Source organism: Leucoraja erinacea, chromosome 8, assembly GCF_028641065.1.
Source record: "Leucoraja erinacea ecotype New England chromosome 8, Leri_hhj_1, whole genome shotgun sequence".
Taxonomy (NCBI): domain Eukaryota; kingdom Metazoa; phylum Chordata; class Chondrichthyes; order Rajiformes; family Rajidae; genus Leucoraja; species Leucoraja erinaceus.
The window spans coordinates 14,683,816-14,702,650 of NC_073384.1; the positions used below are offsets into that span (position 1 = coordinate 14,683,816).

At 44.4% G+C, this 18,835-nt stretch overlaps 1 protein-coding gene across 1 annotated transcript in view; it reads right to left on the reverse strand.

Annotated features, from left to right (window-relative positions):
* Positions 1-18,835, reverse strand: part of mthfd1l (methylenetetrahydrofolate dehydrogenase (NADP+ dependent) 1 like) — a 180,891-nt gene that overhangs the window by 57,488 nt on the left and 104,568 nt on the right. The window contains exons 21-24 of the mRNA XM_055639023.1: positions 16,953-17,092; positions 12,982-13,023; positions 9,539-9,639; positions 3,890-4,067 (exon numbers count right to left, since the gene is read on the reverse strand). Coding sequence (XP_055494998.1) covers positions 3,890-4,067; positions 9,539-9,639; positions 12,982-13,023; positions 16,953-17,092 — 461 coding nt within the window. The remainder of the gene's footprint in view (positions 1-3,889; positions 4,068-9,538; positions 9,640-12,981; positions 13,024-16,952; positions 17,093-18,835) is intronic.

Here is an 18,835-nt window from a genome sequence, read left to right on the forward strand (position 1 = left end):
AAGCCTCGCTCAATGGCGCAGCGGTAGAGTTGCTTCCTTACAGCGCCGGAGACCCAGGTTCAAACCCGACTACGTGTGCTGTCTGTACAGAGTTTGTACGTTCTCCTGTGACCTCGTTGGTTTTCTCAGAGATCTTCAGTTTCCTCCCACATTCCAAAGACCTACAGGTATGTAGGATAATTAGCTTGGTGTATGTGTAAATTGTCCCTAGTGTGTGTCGGATAGTGTTAATGTGCGGGGATCGCTGGTCGGTGCGGACTCGTTGGGCCGAAGGGCCTGTTTCCGCGTTGTATCTCTAAACAAAACTAAAGGAAAATGTTCAAAGCTCCCCAAAGTTTGCTGACAATACCACCATTGGAGGAGCTGCAGAGAGTGAGGAATGTTGGCGGAAGTTGCAGTGGGATGTAGACCAGCTGCAGAAATGAGCAGAGAAATGGCAGATGGAGTACAACCTGAGCAAGTGTGAAGTGAAGCACTTTGCGAGTTTGAATCCAAGAAGAGAATATACAGTTAATGGCAAGACCCTTAATGGCAAAGATATGCAAAGGGATCTTGAAGTCCAAAGTCATCATAACCCACTGAAGGTAGCAGCACAAGTAGAAATGATGGTTAAGAAGGCATATGTTATGCTTGCCTTCATTGCTACGGGGATTTAGTATAAGAGTCAGGAAGTCATGATGCAGCTCTGTAGGACCTTGGTTAGGTCACAATTAGAGTATTGTGTGCAGTTCTGGTTGTCCCATTTTTGGAAAGATGTGTCTTTAGAGAAGGTGCAGAGGAAATGTAGCAAAGTGCTGCCTGGATTCCAGGGTTTCAGCTACAGGGAGAGGTCATATAGACTGGGATTGGTTTCTCTGGAACGTTGAAGGTTTAGAGGAGACCTGATCGAAGTATATAAAATTATGAGAGGCATAGATAGGGTAGACAGTCGGAACCTTTCCCCCCCAGTGTAGAAAGGTCCACCACTAGAGGGCATAGCTATAAGAGGGGACAATTTAATGGAGATATGTGGGAAAATATTTTTTCTACACAGCGAGTGGTGGGGGTCTGAAACACACTGCCAGGAAAGGTAGTGAAGGCAGATACGATGGTGCCTTTAAAGAGACAACTGGAAAGGCACATGGAAGCAAGCAAGAAAGGGATATGGATCATGTACAGGCAGATGAGATCAATTTAACTTGGCATCATGCTTGGCACAAACATGGCACAAGGGTCCGTTCTTATGCTATGTTCGATGTTCTTTACATACATTTGCTTTAATTTTGCCCTCTGTTCAACACCAATGGTCAGTTTATCTTATTTTTTCAAAGTTTTATGGCTTACAGAATTTAAAATCTTTGTGATTTTAGTAGAAAATCTAGTTTTGCAGTTAAATTCAAATCCTTTTAAATAGATTAACAAAAATTTACAGAGACTTACAGGAAGTAAATCTTCACTTTGAAGTGCTCAAATGTCAAGATTGAATCTAGGGTACTTCTGATTGCTCATTAAAGATAATCAATTAGAAATGTTTGGGGTCACGTACAAAAAAAATATTTTGTGCAGCAAATTATCTGTGGAATTATTTCAACCACGTGATATGCAAGGACAAAGAAAAACATTTTGAATGTGAACATTTGCCTCATCATCCTTGCCTACATTTTCTTGACAGAAGTACTGGGAGTCAAGATGGAGGAATGTGGTAAATATGCACAGGAAATCAGAAGAGCAAGGAGGAAGAATCTGAGGCCCAATAGGTTGCTGAAAAGCCTTAGATATATAGTACACTGTTGAATTCTAGTCAAACAGCGTGGAAACGGGCCCATCGGCCTAACGTGCCCATACCAACCAACATGTTTCTAACTTTCCTTCCTATAGCTGAGCAACCTGAACTGTACACAATACTCCAAATGTGGCCCATATCCCCCTAAACCTGTCCTATCCATGGACCTGTCTATATGTTTCCTAAACATTGTGATACTCCCTGCCTCAACTACCTCCTCCAGCAGCTCGTTTCATATACCCACCACCCTTCAGTTACCCTTCAGTCTCCTATTAAATCTTCCCCCGCCTCACCTTAAACCTATGAGGCTATTTTGTGAAGCTGACTCAACGACAAGCATTGGCCTGAACACAGATTCTGAAGGGTTCATTGGCCTGAACCCTTCTTCAAAAGGCAATCTGTCATAGAACAATTAGAGGAATTAGCTTACATTTACGTTGAAGACAGCAGCACAAACGGCACAGAACTACCAGAATATTACTCTGAGACTGCTACACTGGTAGGTTTCAATGTATTACTGAGGGAGATCATGTGCTCAGTTTAGTTCAGAAATACAGCGCGGAAACATGCACTTCGGCCCACCGTCCGCACTGACCTACGATCCCCGCACATTAACACTACCCTACACACACTGGGGACAATTTAACATTTACACCAAGCCAATTAACCTACAAGCCTGTACGTCTCTGGAGTGCGGGAGGAAACCGAAGATCTCGGAGAAAACCCACGCAGGTCACAGGGAGAACGGAAGGGGAAGCAACGTTTACTGAAGAGGACATCTTGGATGTTCAAGAACCGAAAGCATCATCCTGTGAGTAGATGCGGCAAAAATGAAGGAATTGAGAGTAGGCAATTGTGCCTTTGCAAGAGGCAGGGTGGGAGGAAGTGCTGCGCAGATAACTGTGGGAGTTGGTAGTTGATGTCAGTCGACAGAGTGTCCCCTGTGATGGTGATAGAGAGATCAAGAAAGGGTCCCCCCCCAGATGGAACAAGGATAGAGTTCCCCTGGTCCGCACCTTTCATTCTTACAACACAAGGTGACTGCACTTCAGTAGTGTATTTGGCTGTAAAGAGCTCTGAGAAGTATTGACTACATTGAAGACCATAAGATATAGGAGTTGAATTAGGCCATTTGGCCCATCGAGTCTGCTCCGCCATTCGATCATGGCTGATCTATTTTTCAACTCTCATGGAAAAACACTACATAAAAGGCAAGTCTAGCCATCTTTCATTGTCATTCACATTACTGCCACATGTCACTGCAGTTTACATCTTGGATATCTGGTCTGAGGTTCTATTTCTTTAATGGGTCCTTAGAGTTTACAACGTTGGATGAAGTTGCTGACTGGAGGATGAGGTCTCTGAACTTTGATTCCTGTCTCTGTTCTTTGCGCCGAACCAAGATGCCAAAGTTTGTTATATTTGCAAACATCAAAGTGGAGAGGATTAGGGAATTTGATCATAGCCCGAGAGGATTTTTATCAGTGGTTTAATTGAGTTAAGACAACCAGCATGGGTCCTTAAGAGTTTACAGGGAAATGCTGAACAACCCTTTGGATCATTGGAAAATGAATCAGGTTTGTGCGTAGCAATAACTCCATGAGAGCTATGCGTCAGGAAACTCCATGATGCACACCCAAGTCAAAAGCCTGGAACAGCCTGCATGAGATCCTCATTGTTAATATGCAGCAATTGCAAGTGTTTTCCTGGCCATTTATCCCACCAATTTAGTTTGGTTTATAGACACAGCATAGAAATAGACCCTTCAGCCCATTGAGTCCTTGCTGACCACCAATCACCTGTTCACACTAGTTCTATGTTATCCCATCTTCACATTCATATCCTACACACCGGAGGGCAATTTACATAGGGCCAATTGACCCACAAACCTGCACGTCTTTGCGGTGTGGGCGGAAGTAAAACCACGCGGTCACAGGGAGAACATGCAAACTCAACACAGACAGCACCCAAGGCCACAATATAACCCGGGTCTCCAGCGCTGAGGCAGCAGCTCTACCAGCTCCGCCGCTGTGATGCACTTGTCAATAGATCATCAAAAGTTTTATAATTGTTACTTATACTGGATGAGTGAGACAGAGCTGAAGAAGAAGTGGGAGCAAGTCTCACCTGTAGGTCGTAGAGGTAGCGGAAGCTGCTCTTCTGGTCGGCAGCCTTGCTGACAGCCTGCGCCAGCTGCACGGCTCCCCTGCCCCCGGCAGCCCAGTGGTCACAAGGGACTGCATCATATGCACCGGAACCCTTCGCAATGTCGCAGACAAGCTCAATCTCCGCCTTGCTGTCAGTCCTAACGAAAAGGAGAACCCATGTTAAGTGGTGGAAGGAACTGCAGATGCCGGTTTAAACTGAAGATAGACACAAAATGCTGGAGTAATTCAGCGGGTCAGGCAGCATCTCTGGAGAAAAGGAACAGGTGACGTTTCGGGAAGAGACCCTTGTCTGAAGAAGGGTCACGACCTGAAACATTCCCTGTTTCTTTTCTCCAGAGATGTTCTATGACCCGCTGAGTTACTCCAGCATTTTGTGTCTATCTTCATGTTATGTGGGTCCCATTTATAACATCAGGATGCTCCAATGGCCTTGCACAACCAAGATATTCTTGGAGCATAGTGGCTGGTCAACTCAAAGAAATACCAGCACAGGTCACAAGCTCTGAAACACCAAGGCAATTGTGTGCCGAGCATGTTTTTGGTGATGCTAGTTGAGGGATAAATAATGGCCAGAACACCAGGGAGAAAGCCACGCTCCTGTCACCTGCAACTCCAAATCATAGCTAATCACATCACACAGTTGTAGAAACAAGGAACTGCAGATGTTGGTTTACAAAAAAAGGGACAATGCGATGGAGTAATTCAGTGGGTCAGGCAGAATCTCTGGAGAACATGGATGGGCATTGTTTTGGTTCGGGAGCCTTCTTCAGACTGGTTGTAGAAGCTCCGATGATGCTTACAAAGTTCTACAGATGCACCACGGAAAGCATAGTGTTGGGTTGCATCACAGCTTGGTTTGGGAACAGCTCTGCCCAAGACCACAAGAAATTGCAGAGAGTTGTGGATGTAGCACAGTCCACCACACAGACCAGACTTCCCACCATTGACTCCATCTACACTTCACACTGCCTTGGAAATACTGCCAAAATAACCAGAGACGTTCCACCCAGGTCATTCCTTCCTCTCCCTTTTCCCATCAGGCAGAAGATTCGGAAACTTGAAAGCATGCACCACCAGACTCAGGAAATGCTTCTTCTCCTGTGTTATTAGGTTTGTGAATGGACCTTCCCTAAGCCAGATTCACCTCTTCCCCACTGTAGACATTGGACTTTAGTCTCTGGAACAGATCTGCTACAATGCTGGGAACTATATTCTGCATACTGTATCTTGCCCTTTGCTGTACCTAATTGTACTGGAGTTTGGCTTGATGGTATTTATGTATTGTATTATCCGTCAATGGATATAGTTAAGGCAGAGGTAGATAGATTCTTGATTAGTACGGGTGTCAGGAGTTATGGGTAGGAGAATGGGGTTAGGAGGGAGAGATAGATCTTCTTCTCCTTCCGTGTGGCGTGCACAGCCTAAAGTTGTTGGGAAACTTGTTCTATTTGATCTTCTGTTTGTGCACGTCGAGTTGATTGCATTAGTCAATACAGGGCGGACCACGTGAAGGTTGGTTAGAATGGCGGTGTAGACTTGATGTGCCGAAGGGTCCAATTCTCCTCCGTTCACTTATGACCTTATGATCTGATTTGATTGAATAGCATGGAAAACAAAGCTTTTCACTGTACCTTGGTAGAGGTGGCAGTAATAAACCCAAACCGAGGCACAAACTCATTTGTGAAATAATGACTGGAACCAAACAGTTTTTCCTAAATGTGAGGGAAACAACATCAACATCTTTTTTTGCCTCATGTCCTAGTTATATTTTCCAACAATCCAAGCATTTTTTTTCATTAAAGAGGATACGCATTATGTTATGCTCTGCTATTTTTCATCGAGAAAAATACTTTAAATTGTAATTGCCATCTACATGCTGGTTGTCTTAACTCAATTAAACCCCTGATAAACATCCTCTCGGGCTATGATCAAATTCCCTAATCCTCTCCACTTTGATGTTTGCAAATATAACAAGCTTTGGCATCTTGGTTCGGCGCAAAGAACAGAGACAGGAATCAAAGTTCAGAGACCTCATCCTCCAGTCAGCAACTTTATCCAACGTTGTTAGGACACATTGAACACTCTGCACCTTCTCTCCAACACTCTACGGCACAAGAACAGGCCGTTTGACCCACAACATCTGTGCCAAACACCATGGCACATTAAACTAATCTCCTCTGCCTATGCGTGATCCGGATCCCTCCGTTCCTCACATATCCATGTGCTTATCTTAAAGTCTATTAAACGCCACTATCGCATCTGCCTCCACCAGCCCGGCAGGGTGTAACAGGCACCCGCAACTCTGTGTAAAAAAAAATTTCCACAGTGCATCTCCTTTAAAATTTCCCCCTCCAATCTTTAAGCCATGCCCTCTAAGTGATAAGAACAAAATTGGAACATTTGGCCCATCAAGTCTGCTCCACCATTCAATCATGGTTGATCTATCTCCCCCTCCTAACCCCATTCTCCTGCCTTCTTCCCATAACCCCTCGCGCTCGAATCTTTTTAATATTTCCACTCTGGGAAAGATTCTGACCATCTACTCGGCACATTGCTATTGCATACTTGAAAGACCCTCAAGGCCTGAATTTCTAGGTTACTCAGACAAATCACCCTGCTGAAATAAATATTTCAGCAGCTTGACACATACGTTAAACTTTGCTGCAGAGTGTACCCCAGGAACCATGCTCGAATGGTACATTCAGTGCAGACTTTACAGCTGAAAGCTACTTGCATTGAGAACTAAGCCTCATGATGAGGGACTTGATCAATTGCCAATGCCCTAGAATGTCCTTCAGAATTTGTCTGATACGATTTGAAAGACCTTCAGTCATAATCTAAGAGTCCTCATAATTTGCTTAATAAGCTGACTGATGCATACATTTTATCTGTCCACACATATCCATCTTTAAATAAAAAACATATTACAGGCAATTTCTCCAAAATTCAAAGCCACTTCTTGCTTATTATCTAACAATGAAGCTTTAAGAAATGGATTCTGGTATTAGCTACATGGTTTAATTCAAATTAATGGATAATTCAAATTAGTTTTGATACTGAAACCAAAAATAACTTGGAATCATTAGGAGCAGGCTCTTGGACAAAGACCGACTTTTTAATTTACTGCAGCTCTAGTGCAAATTTTAAATAATCTTATTAAAACTGAATTGTTTTTACCAAAATACAGTCCCTTGAAACTTGTATTTCGGCACGTTGACTTAGAACGAGCAACAACATGGTGTCTTTCATAAAGGGACAATACAGAACATACTGGTACAGTGAGTGGCGCAGCGGTAGAGTTGCTGCCTTACAGCATCTGAGACTCGGGTTCGATCCTGACTATGGGTGCTGTCTGTAGGGAGTTTGTACGTTCTTCCTGTGACCGCGTGGGTTTTAACATAGAAACATAGAAATTAGGTGCAGGAGTAGGCCATTTGGCCCTTCGAGCCTGCACCGCCATTCAATATGATCATGGCTGATCATCCAACTCAGTATCCCGTACCTGCCTTCTCTCCATACCCCCTGATCCCCTTAGCCACAAGGGCCACATCTAACTCCCTCTTAAATATAGCCAATGAACTGGCCTCAACTACCCTCTGTGGCAGAGAGTTCCCCCCAGAGATTCACCACTCTCTGTGTGAAAAAAAGTTCTTCTCATCTCGGTTTTAAAGGATTTCCCCCTTATCCTTAAGCTGTGACCCCTTGTCCTGGACTTCCCCAACATCGGGAGCAATCTTCCTGCATCTAGCCTGTCCAACCCCTTAAGAATTTTGTAAGTTTCTATAAGATCCCCTCTCAATCTCCTAAATTCTAGAGAGTATAACCAAGTCTATCCAGTCTTTCTTCATAAGACAGTCCTGACATCCCAGGAATCAGTCTGGTGAACCGTCTCTGCACTCCCTCTATGGCAGTTTTCTCCGGGTGCTCTAGTTTCCTCCCACAAACTAAAGATGTGCAGGTTTGTAGGTTCATTGGCTTGAGTAAAACTGAAAATTGTCCCTAGTGTGGGATAGTGTGGGGTGGGGGGGTGATCGCTGGTCGGTGTGGACCATGTAGGCCGAATGTTTCTGCACTGTATCTCTAACGCAAAGACATGAAACTACAATCACATTCACCGACAGCCGACCAAAACCTTATTCACAGAGTTGGATTTCAAGAGCAACTGAAGTGCAGGTTTAGGGAGAGATTTTTGTAAGGTTAGGAATCAGATGGTTTAAGACACAGCACACAATGGCAGAGTGAAGGGGATACAAGAACACAAGAGTTTGCAGAAGATTATAATATATTCTTGGAGAGGAACAGGGAAAGATGTGATCTAAACTGTATATTTTTAAATGCACGAGTTTTGAAGTGTCCGAAGGCAAATCTTTGAAGTCTACATGATTAATAAGATTATTAAAGCACACATGGCTCTGGGCATTGGAACCAGAGGCAGAATACAAAATAAGGTTTTGCTAATTCCACATAAAGCACCAATTTAGCATTGGAGTAGAGATACTACCATGTTACAGACATTCCCTTTGTTCCCTCAACCTTCTCCGCAATTTGAAACACGCGCACTTCCCATTGCTGCGGAGGTCTGATATAAAGTAAATGACGCAAACCACTGCCTATTTCCCCTCCATAGATGCCGCCTGACAAGTCGAGTGTTTCCAACATTATCCGCCTTTAATCAACTGCGAATCATTGTGTCCAGTTCCAGCAGAAGATATTTACGAGAATGTTTCAAGGCATGAGCTTGGGATGGGGAATGGGAAGGAATTTAAAATAGGGTATGGAAATAACAATAATAAACCACATTTCTGGAGTGCCTTTCACAATCTCAAAATATGCCAAAGCAGTTCATATAGGAAGAAAAAAAACAACATATTTTTGCTATGAGCAGACAGGATTTTGACCACAATGCCTCATAGGATTATATGTGGGTATTCAATTGTAGCCTTCAAAGGGGAGTTGGAGAAACATCTGGCAAAGGAACAGGGGTGTGGGAAGTGGGACCAACAGCATCTCCTCTTCAAAATCAATGGGGCAAGTAGCCCTCTGTGGTTTACCATTTCATCACAGGGAGGGATGAGACAATGGGTGAAGTTGAACACAAGGGCAGAGGATTTTTAATTCAAGGCACTAATGCAAAGAGAAGCCAGCAAGCACAGCAGTGGCCTGAAAGGTTACAAATAACATCACTGACGTTAGCTGATCGATCGCTTCTGGCTATGCAGCGTCTACAATCATTGTGGTTTAAATATGTCACCAACTCTTGTTTAGATCACTTTACTTGGACACAAAGGGTTTTAGAGGAATCGCTGCCTCAAAAGGGGAGCCAGCATCATCAGAGACCCACACCACACACTCTCATTTCACTCCTGTCATCGGGAAGAAGATAGAGAAGCCTGAAAACTGTAACATCCAGGTTCACAAACAGCATCTTCCCTACAGCCATCAGGCTATTAAACATTACTACCTCCAAATAAGCTATGAACTACATAGACTTGGAGGCAGTGGTTTTTTTTATTTTGCATTGCTATAATTTGTTTGTTGATTTTATGTGCATGTATGAAGGTAAGTAAGTATGCTGCAAGTAAACACCTACACAGCACACAGCACCTACGTGAAAACGTTGATAGCGACCACGACCGGAATGCCGAAGAGCTGAGCGATTTGGATCTGTTTCTGCAGGTTACAGCACCCGTCAGCGACCAGCAGCAGGTTCTGCAACAACAATCACACAGGCAGATGCATTAAATACAGCAGCTGCTCCAAACACGCAGGTCAAACAGGCACTGCCGAGAACGAGGGAAGCGTAGCTAATGTTTTAGGTCAACGATCGCCCCTCGGTGCAGGGAGGTTAGAAAATGAACAAAAGTGCAAAGCAGGTATAAATGTGAGGGAGATATATGGCAAGCGGTTAGGGCTGCACAGTGGTGCAGTGGTACAGTTGCTGCCTTATGCCCATGTCCCACTTAGGAAACCTGAACGGAAACCTCTGGAGACTTTGCGCCCCACCCAAGGTTTCCGTGCGGTTCCCGGAGGTTTTTGTCAGTCTCCCTACCTGCTTCCATTACCTGCAACCTCCGGCAACCACCTGCAACCTCCGGGAACTGCACGGAAACCTTGGGTGGGGCACAAAGTCTCCAGAGGTTTCCGTTCAGGTTTCCTAAGTGGAACAGGGGCATTACAGCATCAGAGACCCGGGTTCGATCCATGGGGCTGTCTGTAAGGAGTTTGTACATTCTCCCTGTGACCTGCGTGGGTTTTCGCCGAGATCTTTGGTTTCCTCCCACTCTCCAAAGACGTACAGGCTTGTAAATTAATTGGCTTCTGTAAAATTGTAAATTGTCCCTAGTGTGTAGGATAGTGCTAGTGATTGTTGGTAGGTGTGAACTTGGCAGGCCTGTTTCTGCGCTGTATCTCTAAAGTCTAAATCTATAATTGGTTTAATTATACCTGTCCTGTGGAAGATCAGCTCTAACTACCTAATTCTTATAAACATTCCGCTGTCTCCCACTGTTGGACTCCGTGAACAGATTGATCCAAATAAGGGCAGGTATGGGGCTAGTTTGAGGTTGCCAGTGACACCATTAACACCTTGTGTTCAGCATGTGTATTACAAATGCATTCTTGAACCAATACTGAACAGCAACAGGTGTCAAATGAGTTGGCACAGACAGTTGAATTGAAAGCAAAAAACGTTTTAATTGATTGAACGATTGAAAGATACAGTTTAGAAATAGGTCTTTCAATCTACACAGGCCATCTGTTGATACTAGTTCTATGTTATCCCACTTTCTCATCCACACACGACACACCCGGGGGAATATTACAATCAACCAACAAACCCACATGTCCTTGGGATGTGGAAGGAAACCAAAGTCCCGAGGAGGAAACCCACACCCTCACAGGTAGAACATGCAAACTCCACACAGACAGCACCTGAGTCTCTGGGGCAGTGAGGCAGCAGATCTACCAGCTGTGCCACCCTTATTTTCACGGATTGATACTTGGCATTTGTGAAGTTGCCCAATATACAGGTTTAAAGGCAGCTATCAAGTAGAGTCAAGTTCTAATTTAAAGAAAAAAATTTGAAAGAGAAAAATTTAAAAATGTTTCAGTTTCGCTTCTCTGCTTGACAATTTCTGATGGAATAAGGTGGTGAAGTACAGTGGGCGTCACGAGTGAGTGTTGGGTTGCTGATTACATCCGCAATCATGATGGACATTCTGAAAATACTACGCAGTAGGGCCAGAACCTGTCAACAGTGCAACATCCTTGACAGAGGTATACCAGTAAATTAGCCCCAGAACGCTATAGACACAGCGAAATGATCCCACAAACAAGGAGCCAGATCAAAACGGGCACCACATCAGTGCCAGGCAATGGGCATCGACAAAGAGAGAATCTAACCACCTACCTTTGACATTCAATGGCATCAACTTTATAATCCCCCAGCACAAACATTCTGGTATCACGACCGACCAATTGATCACAGGCACTGAACCGGCAAGTGAGCTCAGAGACTGGATATCCTGGGGCAAGTGTCTCAACAAAAGCCTTTTGCTGTATATCTCAGTAAATGTGACACTAATAAATGTAAACCTCTTGGTACCACAAAGCCTTTCAGTCATCGGCATAGAACATGTCAGGAGTGCGGTGGAATAACTTTTGCTTGCCTGGTCGAGTGCAGTTTCAACACAAATAATTGAACCCACTGCACTGCATGTTTACCACCCCTACCACCAATACACCATGTACTATCTGCAAAATGCACTGCAATTACCCGTCCATGCTACTCCGTTAACTCCTGCCTAGCCGGCAACCTGCACCACTTGAGAACAAGGGCAACATGTGCATGGAAAGACTACCATTAAGTTGTAATTTAAAGAAGCTGTAGGTTTCCCCCATGTCACACAGCACTCTGACCTGGAAATATATCGCCAGTCTTTCATCCATGCCCACATTCAGGATTTTAGTCATATATGAGACTGCAATCTTGCACCATTTTGCTAGTTTGCATTTGTCATTACTGTATGTATACTGTTTATCTGTGAGCTTCATGTGAACAAATAATAATGTACCTCAATAACCTCAATCTGAACCCGACTTTAAATTCAAGCAGCTTTCAGTTCTTTATGAATTCTCAATATCTACTTACAACTTTAAGATACTATTTTGGTGGATTTTATCTGGTTATGTGGGAGGGTTGTTCCTATTTAGACTCCAGTGGTAAACGTAGCAACATGCAGATCTCCCTGGCTTACAGTCTGCTCTACGGTCTGCACACACAAACAAGTGTTTGTGAGACCGGTGGGATGGTTTTACTGGCTGCTGCAGGGCTGCAGCATCTTCTGAAAGATTGATTGAATGGTACAGCTTGGAAACAGGCCCTTTGGCCCACCGTGTCCACGCCAACCATCGATCATCCGTTCATACTAGTTCAAGTTTGAATTTATTGGCACATGCACCAATTAAGGTACAGTGATATTTGAGTTACAAGACAGCCATACTAAGTGAAAGGCAACAATACACGCTGCCACATCAAATAAAATTTAACAAAAGATTATAACATAGTTCTATGTTATTCCACTTTCGCATTCACTCCCGACACATTAAGGGCAATTTAGAGAGGCTAATGGACCTACAAACCTGCACGTCTTTGTGATGTGGGAGGAAACCGGAGCACCCGGAGGAAACCTAGGCGGTCACAGGGAGAACGTGCAAACTCCACATGGACACCGCCAGAGGTCAGAATCGAACCAGGGTCTCTGGCGCTTTGTGGAAGCGGCTCTATCAGCTGTGCCACCCCTTGATGTTCAACTAAACACCGTTTTTAACTACATGTTGCCTTCGGTTGGCTTTTGTATTTAAATATGTTGCTGTGCAGCCCCATTCATTTCCGACTTGCAAACTGTTCGGCCTACAAATGGTTCTCAGGACCAGAACTCTGTCATAATCTGGAGGAGACCATTATGCCATGGACATGGCACAGTATCCAAGATTAATTAAATCACCAAGAAAAAGTGAAGCATCTCTTGGTCACCACAAAAGCGTACCCACCTCCTTGGTGTACTCTTTCGCTAGGGGCTTGCCCGCAGAAACCTGAAAGAGAACAAAATAATGATAGTCATAAGTTTAAATACTTGTCCAAGCATAGAGGTAAGATATTACATTATAGTACATCACAAAAGCCATTTTTGCTTGTAATGCAATTGAGAAACATAAACAACATCAGTGGAGACAATTCAACAGAACTGGTTTTACATAATGCCTCCATCACAATCTCAGAGACAATCTATTTGGCCAGGGTACATAAAGCTTCTGATTTTATCTAATAGTGTCCTGGATTGACTATATATTCACTCAGGATGGCCAGCTAGCTTCTCAGTTTAACATGTCAACTATAAAACCACACCACTTACCCGAGACCTAAAATGAAAAGCTAAGGCCAACCCCTCCTCTCCCCCCAAAACATAGAATCCTTTCCCACACCAGCTTTTGCAGAAAAATGGACCAATTTGCAAGGCTCCTTGTTCATCACCGTTGATCAAATAACAGACAGTGACACTGAGCAAATCCTGATCCGTAGAGGCATGACATGCTATAATCTGACACTCTCAGTCAAGCCTCCAGCCCTCAGTCATTGCCCAATCTGTTCAATACTCCAAGTTCATTCTGAAATGCAACAATAGCATCTCAAACATATTTCTTCTCTCCTTTAAGTATAGGTGGCTAACGGGCTTGTCTCACTCCAATCAAGCAGCTGCCTCTCTCACTTCCAAGGTCATCAGGATGAATGTCCACAAAATATTTACCTTGTCGTCTCTTCTCACACCTACAAAGCCACCTCTGCTCCCCCAGTCCTGCCCTGCTGATCTATCTTCCACACCCTCCCCCCCCCCCTCACCTCTCGCCCCCTTCCCAACCTGTTTCTCATCCCATCTCTGCTCACAAACTCCATCAGGAGCTGGCATGAGTTCTCACCCGATGACACTTGGCTAGATTGGTTCGCTGACTGCCAACGAGCCGAATACGATCGCCTGCTAAATATTGGCAAAACCAACCCCATCATCAGTGGTCCCCATCCCAAAATGTCCAGCCGTTACCACTCCCAACAATCTTCTGGGGAACTACCCTGGATGGACCATGGCAGGTCAACCCACAACTGCAAGGTTATACACAGAGATTCAAATCTCCAATAACACCAGAGCTGCCCACTTCCCCCTTTATTTATGTCGCAACCCCATCCCTGTCCCTCCTCACCATCTTCTCATCTTCTGCCATTATTTGATTGTTCTAGAACCCCCCCCGACTGGCCCATCCCACACTCAATTGCCAATCCAAGTTAATCCAGGTGCTCCTCTTTCAGTGAAGCCTTTAAGCGAAATGTATTTCCCTCATCAACAAGTCCAGCAATGGCTTTGTTCCTCCTCATCTCTAAACTCCTCTGGTTTATTGACCCTCATTCATTCCTGACCGCTTTAAGCAATCGGGACCTTGAAATTCTTCCATCAGTAGTTGGTAAATCCCCAAGCTCCAGAACTCCCTCACTCAATCTCTCCCTCTCACTTGCATGCTTTCCTCTGTGTTCACTCGTCAATACCCACCTCGTCTATCCAACAACTCCTTTGCATGGCTCAGTGTCAAATGTTATTTGTAATTATTTGTTTGATGATCTTTGTGTTTTGTTAGGTCGGGGGGGGGGGGGGGGGGGGGTCACGGGTACTATGTAATCCCGTGCTCCCTGCTTCATGGTCGGATAATCGGCGACTAAACCGTCTCCCTACCTGGTTTGCCAGGTGAGGAGGGGGCTGTGGACCCCCAGCAGGACCAAAAAGAGGACCTGTCAAAGGGCGGATGAGCTTCTAGCGAGCCAACAGCCATCCACACTTCAGTAGAAGTTGCGACCACTGTTGTACATAGCATTGTAAGGCACACAAAAAGGTAATTCCCATTGCTCTGCGGCGGTGCATTGCCCTGAATCACACTTCAACTATACCCTTCTTACTCAGGCAAAGCACAACTGGCAAGAGCCTAGGGTTGGTAATTACTACCTCTTAGCTCGAGACTCTGTCAACTGGTGTCCATTAAGGGAACTGTGGTTGGCCACTCGGCATTTCCCAATTCACTGACAAACTGGCAGCAAAAACATCGAGAACACAATGCGGATTATACCACCATCCTGGGCCTCATCAAGGGAGGGACGAGTCGGGCTACAGGAGTCTGGTGAATGACATTCTTGCCTATGGTGAGGTGAACGACCTAAGCCTCAACACAGATAAGACAAGAGAAATAATAATGGACCAGGAAAAATCCACCCCCCCTGCAGCCCCATATCATCAAGGGGACTGTGGTGGAGAGGGCTGACAGTTACAGATACCTGGGATTACAAGTAACATCAGATCTGAACTGGACTTTGAACACTGCTGCCACAGTGAAAAAAGCACAGCAGAGACTGTACTTCATCAGGCTGCTCAGAAAAGCTGGTCTGCACTGTCGCCCTCTCACCCAGGTCTACAAAGGACTGATAGAGAGCATCCTCACAACAGGCATCACGGTGTGGTATGGAAACAGCACACAGACAGAGAGGAAGGCTCTGCAAAGAGTCATAAAGACTGCAGAGAGGATTATCAGAACGGAACTCCCCTCTATGGATACAATCTATACACAGCGCTGTCAAAAAAGAGCAGAGAGAATCATCAGAGACACACTACATCCAGCTCACTCCCTGCTCAAACACAAAAACTGCACATACAACCTCAGGCACAGACGAGCGGACAGCATCGTCACAAACAGAACACGCTTTTTTAAGAGCTTCTTCCCTGCCACAGTGAGACTCTTGGCCAAAACAAAATGAACTGATGTCCTGACCTACCTCATAGCACATCATATTATATTATATTGTCTCCTGGGCCTGTGCAATTTACAATGCAATCGACACTTTTTATATAGGGTTTGTGTAATTTACAATGCTCTCACTTTTCCCTTTATATAGGGTTTTAGGCATTTTCTTTCTTTTTTAGTTCTAGAGAAGTATATGTTTTTATAGATTATGTGTCTTCTGTGTGTCTTTTTAACTTGACTTGACTCTCTGAACAACCGCACAAGAGTTCCTATGTGTGTAAGCACAAATGGCAAATAAAGCTTTTGACCTTTGACCTTGACAAAGCACTGGAGTAAATGTGTAGGAAGGAACTGCAGATGCTGGGTTATATCAAATATAGACACAAAATGCTGCAGTAACTCAGCAGGTCAGGCAGCATCTCTAGAGAAAAGGAATAGATGACATTTCAGGTCAGAACTTCTGATGAAGAGAAAATGTGTAAAAGACTGTCTGAAGGGTTTTGACCCAAAATGTCACCTATTCTCTTTTTTGACAGAGATGCTGCTTGACCCGCTGAGATACTCCAGTATTTTGTGTCTATTTTTCCAGTGTTGGAGTAACACAGCAGGCCAGGCAGAATCACTGGAGAACATAGATAAGTGATATTTCAAATCAGGACCTTCTTCTCGAAGAAAGGCCCCAAACCAATAAGTCACCTAGTTATGATAGACACAAAAAGCTGGGGTAACTCAGCAGGTCAGACAGCATCTCTGGACAGAAGGAATGGGTGATGTTTCGGGTTGAGACCCTTCTTCGAGTCACCCATCCATGTTCTCCAGAGATGCTGCCTGACCCACTGAGTTACCCATAAGTTCTAGGAACAGAATAAGGCCATTCGGCCCATCAAGTCTACTCATTCATTCATGGCTGATTATATCTACTACAGTACTTGGTGTCTTTTTTTTAAGCAATAACATCCACTTGCCCAAAAGACTTGGTATTCAAAATTTTAGCTGCCATATGCAATTGTTTGCATCTCTGCAAGGCGTTAGTGTAAAAAAAAAAAAAAAAAGGCAGTCCTGGACGAATTGAGCCTGCACAATTTAATGAATGGCATAACAACACTGAGTGGCCGTGTAGGAAGGAACAGCAGATGCTGGTTAAACCGAACACTGGGAGGCTAACTGCTTTCCCCACGTTTACTCACACTGGGACCGCCACCGTGCATCTTCAGGGCTCGGATTGTTGCCACAAGCACCACCACGTCAGGCTGGAGCCCCGAGGCCCTGCACTTGATGTTGAAGAACTTCTCCATCCCAATGTCCGCACCAAAGCCAGCCTCAGTCACTGGAAGGCAACACACTGATTAGACCGTCCAGAAGGCAAAGATCAAGCAAAGCCTGGATTTTAAAATCATCACCTTTTTCATCAAATACTCCACATCCTGTGTATCCCTCTGAACTTCATTCCTGATCTGACTTCTTGAACACTGGCATCAAACTTGAGCCACTCAGCACCTCGTGTTTAATTAGAAATGATTTTGTGAAGGTCTGTAAATCCAGACATACTTCAGACAGAAGTTAATGCAGCTGAGCCTGTTTCACCATCTAATGAGATCATGCTCGATCAGTCTCAACCTCATCCATTTGTCTTGGCTGAATATTTGTTCTTCAAAAGGTTTCCATCAATCCCAGACTCAAAGTTAATCTAACAGCATTTACTGCTATTTTTGTGGGCACGTTCAACATATCTGAAAGTAACAAGATTTTGTATACTTGTCTCCTGTCCACCCTAATATTGATTTGGAATTAGCCCCCTCACCCTAGACTCCTTCATCAGTGAGACAGGTTTCCAGCCATCCTAATGTTTCCTTCCAAATTCCTAAAGATAAATTAACCACAGACAATCTAGGTGTACATCTAGTTTGGGTAACCTCTTCAAATGTGAGGTGTTGCATTTTGGGAAGTCTAACCTGGGCAGAACCTACACAGTGAATGGCAGAGCTCTGGGGAGTGTGGTAGAGCAGAGGGATCTAGGAGTGCAGATGCATGGTTCCTTGAAGGTGGAGTCGCAGGTAGATAAAGTGGTCAAAAAGGCGTTTGGCACATTGGCCTTCATCAGCCAGAGTATTGAGTATAGAAGTGGGGAGATCATGTTGTAGTTGTATAAGATGTTGGTGAGGCCGCATTTAAAGTATTGTGTTCAGTTCTGGGCACCGTGTTATAGGAAAGATGTTGTCAAGCTGGAAAGGGTACAGAGAAGATTTACAAGGATGTTGCCAGGACTAGAGGGTCTGAGCCATAGGGAGAGGTTGAGTTGGCTGGGCCTCTATTCCTTGGAGCACAGGAGGATGAGGGGTGATCTTATTGAGGTGTATAAAATCATGAGAGGAACAGATCGGGTACATGCACAGAGACTCTTGCCCAGAGTAGGGGAATCGAGGGCCAGAGGACATAGGTTTAAGGGGAAAAGATTTAATAGGAATCTGGGTGGTAATTTTTTCACATAAAGGGTGGTGGGTGTATGGAACAAGCTGCCAGAGGAAGTAGTTGAGGTTGGGACTATCCCAACATTTAAGAAACACTTAGACAGGTACATGGATGGGACAGGTTTGGAGGGATATGGACCAAACGAGGACAGGTGGGACTAGTGTAGTTGGGACATGTTGGCCGGTGCGGGCAAGTTGGACTGAAGATCTGGTTGAAGCCACACTATATTACTCTACGACTCTAAATAGCCCAACCTTGACAACATGATAAAAAGCCTTCATGTACTCCCTCCATGGTTAACACCCTCCTTCTAAGGTTCAGTGCATAGAACTCTATATTGTGTTCCAGAAATCAATGCGTATTGTGGTTTAATTGAGGCTTTGCTGCAAGACTTCCTCCCCTAACATTATTTCCTTTATACAAGACTACTGTCTTCTAGTGCATAAACAGTTCCCCAAATTTACTTGGTGCTCTATCCTTCTAAACTTTCACCAATCTTTACATGCAGACAAGAGCATGTTGACATCAAGATTCAAATATTAATCTGAGCCATCAGCAAGCAAGGATATATGGCAGCCTAGTGTTAGCCTAGTCATTATTC